Here is an 8,835-nt window from a genome sequence, read left to right as displayed (position 1 = left end):
AAAAGAAAATGCGTAATTTCGACTCAATTTAATTTATGCATGTTTCTTTGATAGTATATTTTATTTTTATTAAATTAATAAAAATAATAGTATAAGATACATCGTTTCTTTTAATAATACAAAAGAACTAACATATTCAATATATAGATCTTAATTTATAATTATGAGAGAAAAAGTTATCTGATTTTAAAATTTTAAGTATAGATTGAGTTATTTCATTGGATAAAATAGTAGAGTTTGAATGCTAATATTAATTGAATCAATAATAAAAATTATTTATGTATATTCCATCAAAGTTAAAAATTATTAGTTATAAAATATTAGTTTAAAACGTAGACAAATCAAATTATTTGTAAAAAAAAAATTTATTTGAATTTAAAATCATGTTCCTTATATAATCCATATGTTTATATCTATGCATAAAAAAAATTTAATGTAAGAAAAAATGTATATAGTATAGTCTCAAATTTTTAAAAAGAAAACGAAATAAATCTTCATAATATGTTAAAATAAATATAATAACCTATATTTGTATAAAGTCAAAAGGTTTTATAAAATTAAAAAGTTTTATTTAAATATTATTTCAACAATTAAAATAAAATTATACAGTTATTAAATTTAAGGAATGATTTTTTTTATTATATCTTACATATTTGAATTAATTTATTTTCTGTTTAAATTTTTTAAATAGTATTTTCTTTTCAATATTTTAATTATTTATTATTGTTAAATTTTGTTAATATAATACTATATTTAATAAAAGCAACTTGTAATTTATTTAGAAATTTATGGCTTATTGAATTGGTCAATAAGCTTGTAGAGTAGTTTAGTAAATACAAAATAAAAGTAATTCATACTTTTTAAAAATTAATTTTTTAAAAACGATTTAGAGTAAGTTTAACTTTTAAAAGTTAGTTAAATGATGTTTCTTTAAGTTTTTATTCTTTATTTGAAAAAAAAAAAAAAGACAATTTACTCGTTATACAATGAAATTCATGTATTAATTTGATTATATTTGGATCTCTTCACTTTTACAACAATTTCTTTCTTTTTTTTTTTCTATTTTTTGTATGTTCTATTTTCTCTTATATTCAAATGTATTCTATATGAAAAAAATAACTTAAAATATTTGATGTTTAATTTTTTTTTATATAATTATTTATTTAATTAATCATAAATAAATAAAATAAAGAATATTAATTTTAATATTATATTAATATAATATTATATATCTTTAAAGTTATTTAATACAAATCAACTAAGTGTATAACTAGTTTGGTAAATAATTTTAATTTTATAAATTACTTATACAATTATAAATTTTCAGCTATAAATTCATAATTTTTACCTATTTTATAGTTAAAAATTTTAAACTAATAAATTTTAACTCATTTTACTTAACTTAGTTTAAATATGTATTAAATAAAAATTGTCATGAATAGTGAATTTGGACACTATATATAACTTAGGGGATATATTAATAATTTTATTTAAGAATAAAATTTGTAAATTGATATCTTAAAATACCATGCTACCTAAATAGAAATTGTGACTCGATTGAAGATATATGGAAATGGATTTCACTTGCATCTGCAAGGCAAAAGCAATTGGTAACTCAACGCAAGGGGATCATTCTGTCATTCAAATAGTTTGGGCCCCATAGTCATACATTATTTTATAAAACGGTCATGTCATGTATCATACGCTTTCTTAATTTTCATCTTTTGGTCATATCAGTTTCATCTCTCATTTTTTTTTCCATTTGTTTTATATTATCATGGCTGTGTGACTTTGAATAGAAGCAAGATTACACTGCTTCTGGAAGCAACTGTCCTTCGTTCAGTCTAAACTGTTCCTGTGTGTATTACAGATGTAAGTTTTAAGATAATTTACTTGTAATATTAGAATTGTTGTGACTTAAAGATAAACTTGCATTATTCATGTTTTATCTAATATTGTAAAACAGTGTGTTAGATGTATAAAATAAAATTCTTCATATATTTTTCTCTTGAAGTTTTAAAATCACAAAATAGAAAGAAGGAAGAAGGAAAGAAACACGGCACGAGGAGATGGAAAGTGGGAAAAAAGATTATCAACATTTATTGATAAAGCAAATTAGTAAAGTAAAACAGGAATGGGACTAGTGAAAGTGAACCTACTAGTACTAAGAATAGCTATTTCCAAAGATTGTCTTCAAATGGGAGGACATGCTTTTCTGGGAACGAGATCCATATGATCTGCTAGGCCACACGTACTTTATATGTATTCAAGGTACCAAAAAGAAAAGGGTACACAATTGATTGATCCAATGCTAAAGATATCACTGTGCTACTGTGGAGTATGCATAATCTCAAGCTTACGTGCAGGTCGTTAATCATGTCCAGGGACTGCTTGTTCATTGATAAGCAAGACTAGTGAAAAATAAATATTGTATTTTATTTATACCAAAATGTCATCAAACTCACCAACTATTCATTAATTTTTGTGGCTGGTGATGCTTCATAACTTGGTTCAATATTTGCATATTAAGATATCTAGGCATCCAAAACGCCAAACCAGCCTAAGCTATTTTACAAAACTTGGTAGACAAAGCTTTAAAAAATTTGATAGGACATTATATATATATATATATATTTAGATTGACTGATTCTTCTTATATTTTAGAGATTAAAATATAGTTATATCTTAATTAATGATATTAATTGTTTTACGTATAAAAAATAATAAAATATCTCTTAATTTACAAGACACAACAAAAAATACCTTTAAAATATTTATATTTAATCAGTTTCTCTAATTAAGTTAAAACATCAACAAAACAACTCAGAGAAAGTCAATAGTGGTAAAAAAATAGGTGTGCCTAATTCATCTAGAGCAGTTTAAGGAATCAGATGTATCCTTTGACAAAAAAAAACCTATTTTATATTAAATTATTGTTATTATTATTTGAAAAAAAAACAAATCATCAATGTGATATATGATTTATACACATTTTAAATAAAATAAAGTAAAGCATAAGTAATGTATTGCATATACTGTTTATATTCAAATATGAATCCAACTTATATAAATGATATATGGAATATATGACTTATTATTTTTAATTATTATTTGTCTAGTCATGAATCAAAAGAATTGCACTTATTTAGGAAAGTTTCAATTTTTTTTTTTAAGATCAACAAGTTTTGAATTATCATAAGGTAGTTTGATTATCCTTAAAGACATCGTCTTGTAACTTTGACTTTCTTACCAAAGTAAATTGGCCCCAAATTTGCTTCCAGTGAAGAACATCTAAAAGAACAAAGTGTGGAGATAACATGGTTGCAAGCCACCTTGCAAGAGATTTTGCCATCATGGCATTGATATGGATGTGTGAACAACTCCTAAGTTCTGTAAGTAGTTATGAACTTATTCAGGACGTTCCAAGATTTGGAAAATTATTTTGAGTAATTATTTTTTATAATATTTTTATTTTCTTCATTATATTATCTATTTTATCATTTTTCTTTTCTTTTTAATTTATAAAGTTAAAATAATCAGTAAATCCTTAATTTATCTAGAAATTTTCAATTAAGTACTTATATTGTATATTTTTAAACTTACAAGTCATTTATAATTAGATAAAGTTCTATTGGTTAGACAATATTCTTGATTTTAATTACAAATCTTAAAAATAGTAAGACTTACTTAAAATTTTTCAAATAATTTGAAGAGCAAGTTATCAGGTTAAGTAATTAGCAAATCCCTAAATTGAAATTTTTGATTTCATATCAGTGGAAAAATAATGAAGTGATTTAATATATCACTTTTAACAATCAACAAAACTATCAATTAATTGTTCTTTCCTCTTTACTATAACTAAACTGAAAATTGACATTGCACAAACACCCCAAAAAACATTATGTAAAAGGATTAAAAGGAAAAAAAATGTTAAAATACATATTTAATTCCTATAATTAATACTCATGGATGAATTAATGCTTATATTTAAGAAACTTATATTTTAATCTTTATATGAATGTTTCATTGCACTTTAGTCCCTTCTATAATGTCACAAAGATCAAAGTGTAATGATATACTCAGTATAAAAATTAAAATATAGGTTTCTTTTATATATAGGATCTAATTTATAAATGGGTGTGACCTATAAGGAACAAAAGTGTATTTTATCCTATAAAACATAAAAAAAATTGAGGCCTATGTTACATAACATCAGGTATAGTTATCATATCCTACCCGACCCTAAAGCAAGACTGGAAGATATGGCAACACAATTGTATCCTTGAATCCAGATTCATGCAACTCTTCCCTCAAAAGAACAGCTTCCAGCCGCAAACTGCTTTTGTTTGAATGCATGAAAGAATTAATTCCATTTCCATGGAACCAGCCTATACTAAATTAAAGCACTCCAAACAGCACCATCCCCTTCCCCACACTTTGAGTGAACAAATTTAATCTTCTCCACTGATTTGCAGATTCCACTGCAGCTCCAGTCAAAGGATGCAACACATATGTTACCTGCTTGCGCCTTCCACTCACAGTCTACACAAACGTATTAGTCCAAATGAGAAGAAACAAATTTTATATAGGAACATTTTAATAAATGTGGCGCCATGTATGAGTAATGTTTGATGGAAGGGAAGTCATATAGTGACACCAAAATGCATGATAAATTCCAGAACTTAAAGTAGTGCTTCAAATGAATATTGGTTATATATTTCTCATATTGTTTGAATGCCAAAGTGATGGATAGTCAATGTTTGATATTAACTTATTTTCAGATGCCATACCTGGAGGAGTCCCACAGCACATACTGCGGTCGTCTATATGCTCAACTTCCAGACCGATGAACCATGCACCGAGTGAGACGTCTTCATTGGCATATTTGTGCAATATGGGCCTGCAGTCACAATTAAGACCTTCATGAGATTTGACTGAGAAAGACTGAATATTTCATGCCCAATGTACATCGGATTCTGGCTGGTTATAGAAACTTTACCTTCTTAAAATGGAAGAACTATAAAGTTCTGTAAATTTTTTTACACATTTTACTGTAAAATTTTTATCTTTACTTTTTTAAAATGGCAGAACTATAAAGTCTAGTAAGGCACTTGATTTCACATTAAAATGTGTTTCTTAATATTTACAGGAAAATTTAGTGAGAGCACAAGAGGTAAGGAGTTAATCTTAACCATACAATTACATATAAATGATCGAAATTGTTGTACCAAAATTTGATCTCGATCATCCATTACAGTTGTATGGTCAATATTATCCCCTTTCACTCTCACACCTATTTACGTAGCTATTTAAGTACTGTATGAAAGACTGTATACATACTGGTTGATGGAAATGTATGTGGCCAGATCCTTAGAAATTGCATATATCTGCCCAGTTGCATGTCGGAAGTATTTGTTTCCCTCTTCTCCAAACTTCCAAAACTCAGGTTCATGATACTTAACATCCCTAGATATACAAACAAAATCAGATAACTAACAAGTCACAGCGAGAAGCATAGAAGGGGAATGGCCTTTTCTAATATACAAATCCAGTTGAATTACTTTCGAGAAAGAACAGGTCCAGACTTCATGCACCCAATGTAGAGCCTGGGTTTTGAACGATGACGAGCAAGGGTTGTTGCCAGTACACCTATAGCAGCAGTTGTTAGAATAAGCCCTACTTGTGAGGGGAATGGAATGGAGGAAAGCAGTGCAGGAAACAATGGCATGGAAAATGGGAACACAAGAAAAATGTCAAGAATCCTGAGACAGCACATACCTAGATTGACATGGACATCATCATCCACTTTGACATAGAAATCAGCATCCCATTTTGCAACTGCAGTAGAAAAGAAAATTTTTGTCTTTGCAGACAATTCATGATAACCTTCAACATGTTCCTACAAAATGAATAAACAATATCATAATCCTGCTAGATTATCCAGATATTTATCATGCAAAGGAAGTCTTTGTGCTGTGTTATGAATAAACAACTCTAGTGAGGTATTACCAGACGAAGAAAGTCTTTGTGCTGGGCTTCTTCTGAATCAATAGCTCGATCTAGAATGCTGTTGGAAGTTGCACTGGGACAACCACAGAAATATCATTCATGTCAGGATCACTAAGTGTAACTAAGTATCCCATTTAAACAAATATCTATTTTAAAATAGAGAAATAATAAGACCATTTTGTGTTGAGTTCTTAAGAATGTTGATTTGGAGAACAAAATCAGAACATCCTATGGTAACAGCATAATTTACTCTTCTGCACATATATTATGACTTTTCTTAGCAAAGGTAAGAAGAGCCCCTTCTGCTGCCAGCACAGAGCTAGATCACAAAGGAGGTTTTACTTTTCATTGAAGGTAAAGAAATTTAATTTCTAATTACTAACCCTTCTTCCTTCAGAATTCTCTTGATTAAACAAGAACAATTTTGTTTCTCTATGAATTAACAATTGAGACCTCAAAAGCCCAACATATCATAACTTGTGTTGTATTGTGAAGATGTCTTTAACTTCTAAGATTTTCAAGCCCAAACTCTTGACATTGTATTCTAAGTATAAAATTGATGAAACATGTTTTGCAGATTCAAGTTACAAAGATGATGACAAGGAGCAAAAATGGAAACCTGGGTTCTGGTTTCTTCGAGCATGGATCATTTTAAGAACACAAAGACTAAGACCACCATACCATGAACCTATTATGAACACAAATAATATTCCATATACATCATGTTCAACAAGGTCAACTCATACGAGAGCATTCATGAAAATGATAGTGCTACAGGGACTCACAATTCTAGCTTACCTCCGAATGACTTCCAATTAACACAAGATTTTGAAACAATGATCCCCTAATATTACTGAGTGTTAATATTTAAAGAGAAATAAGCAATGATATGCAACCAAACTTGAAAGGAAGGGGATATCTTCAAAGGTATATGCTGTTACAGTAATGGGATACATACAAGTACCCCGCATCTCAACACGAGATTGACTTAAGTAAAAAAAAAAAAGAGGATTACAGAGGGGTTCAGCTGCAATTTGATAATTTTGTCACCAGCCACTGTTCTTTGAGTAAGATTAAAAATGAAGCTCTATACAGCCAATTTTGTGGCTCATCTTTTGGACCTATGACCTATCTGTCAAATAAGAGTGTAATAGAGATAATGTTGTTGTATCAACAGAAATAATCATTGTGTTATCATATTGACAAAAATCGCAAACACATGTGTTTCACAGAACAAAATAAACTTCAAATGGCTTCACATTGAATGAAATTATGGATAAGGCCATAAAATCATTTCTTGACCTTGTCACTTAAGGTGCTGTTGTAACCCTCTCCTGATTCACACCATACTTTATTTTTATAATAATTTCATGTTACTAACATAATCAAATCTTACAAGAAATTACCTATGACCAATCATGAATCTGATGACAATTCCCTTCTCGTGTTCCAATTGAATGAGTTGTTCACCTGATCAAAAGGGCGGAGCCAGAACCACAACTTCTTAGAAATTAATTCATTACCATGTAAATCGAATTAAGGCAGTTCTCATTCAAAATATGAGATACCTTGAGGCATCCAAGTCTCTCTAACTGAATCACGCCGCTTCCTGCTACTGAAAGCAGTGTTTATGCCAATCACTGCAAACACCTTCTTCCTGGGAGGGCCTTCAGCGGAGAGCCCCGATGCCAAGTTAGTAGCCAAACCATCTGAGATCTCGGGTTCTTGTGTACTCCTTGCTGCTGCCAGTTCCATCTGAAGCATGGAAACTTGCTTGTCCAGGGATCTAGCATCCCTCCAAAGAAAAATAAACACCAATTATTCAACAAAAACTTCAATTGCAAGCAAATCTAACCAAAATGGAAACAGATTCTCCTTAACACTCACTGAATGGCTTCATGGGTTTTGTACACTTCACTCATTACATCCTTATCCTGCACAGGCTGCATGTGACACATTCCCAAAACACCACCCATAATTTTCAAAATCATAAAACATAATATAAAACACATGTGCAAACGGAACTAGGAAATTCAGTGAGTAAAGCATGCCTTTTTAGTAGCACAATCCCCTGATACCACTTGCATTTCTTGTTCATGTCTATAATTTGACAGATGCACCCCGTTAGATTCAGGTGGTTCCCACATCCTGCAAAGTAACCACGATGTTGTTGTTCAATCAGCATATCAACCCAACCAGGTTTCTCCAAAACCAAACCATAAAAATTTGAAGTTGGAAAAACAAAATGCCAACACCCAGACTCAAATTTCCAACTTTAGTTTCATTAGAACAAAATAAAAGAAAAGTAAACAACCCGAATCAAGAACTAAGAAGAATCATTAAGAATAAGTGTAAAGAGGAAAAAGTAGAAAGATAGAGAGACCTTGTTGTTATGAGCATTCCTAGAATGAAGGCAAATACCGAGAAAACTAGAACCCATTTTGCAGAGATTTTCGTGGAGCTACGAGTCTTCATATGTCCTCTCGTCTGTGTTTGTATCTATGTCGATGACTCCTACAACTTAAACACAGATTCTATGTTTTCTTGTAATAATAATAATAATAATAATAATAATAATAATAATAATAATAATAATAGGGTTGGTTTATGGATATTTATATCAGACTTAGAACAACAATAGTAAACTATCTGAAATTTGGGATAACCTCATTTAAAATGAGTTTGTTTTTAATGTGATAAAATAAGAAATATTTATTATTGATTTAATTTAAAATACATTATGGTATTAACTCATAAAAATTTAAAGATGTATAATTTCTTACTTTTTTTTCATTTGACAAAAATTTTTAGTACATTTGAATTTAA

General features: G+C 29.3%; 1 protein-coding gene across 5 annotated transcripts; it reads right to left on the bottom strand.

Annotated features, from left to right (window-relative positions):
- Positions 1-4,176: 4,176 nt before the first annotated feature.
- LOC113846913 (beta-1,3-galactosyltransferase 7-like) lies at positions 4,177-8,541 on the bottom strand. 5 transcript variants are annotated; one of them, XM_027475654.1, is made up of 11 exons: positions 8,393-8,541; positions 8,061-8,157; positions 7,897-7,952; positions 7,578-7,804; positions 7,416-7,479; positions 6,010-6,082; positions 5,779-5,899; positions 5,562-5,649; positions 5,341-5,466; positions 4,791-4,900; positions 4,177-4,542 (listed from the first exon to the last, which is right to left on the bottom strand). In XM_027475654.1, the coding sequence occupies exons 1-11, from the start codon at positions 8,482-8,484 to the stop codon at positions 4,394-4,396; spliced, it is 1,203 nt and encodes a 400-aa protein (XP_027331455.1). In that variant the 5' UTR covers positions 8,485-8,541; the 3' UTR covers positions 4,177-4,393. The 5 variants fall into 5 exon arrangements, 4 of the variants coding, with proteins under 4 accessions (XP_027331455.1, XP_027331456.1, XP_027331453.1 ...); XM_027475655.1 differs by having other exon boundaries at positions 7,578-7,795; XM_027475652.1 differs by having other exon boundaries at positions 7,897-7,943.
- Between the last annotated feature and the right edge of the window lie 294 nt (positions 8,542-8,835).

Source organism: Abrus precatorius, unplaced genomic scaffold, assembly GCF_003935025.1.
Source record: "Abrus precatorius isolate BTA unplaced genomic scaffold, Abrus_2018 Scaffold8, whole genome shotgun sequence".
Lineage (NCBI taxonomy): Eukaryota > Viridiplantae > Streptophyta > Magnoliopsida > Fabales > Fabaceae > Abrus > Abrus precatorius.
The sequence above is the reverse complement of the archived record's forward strand: the minus strand, read 5'-3'. Positions and strand labels throughout refer to the sequence as shown.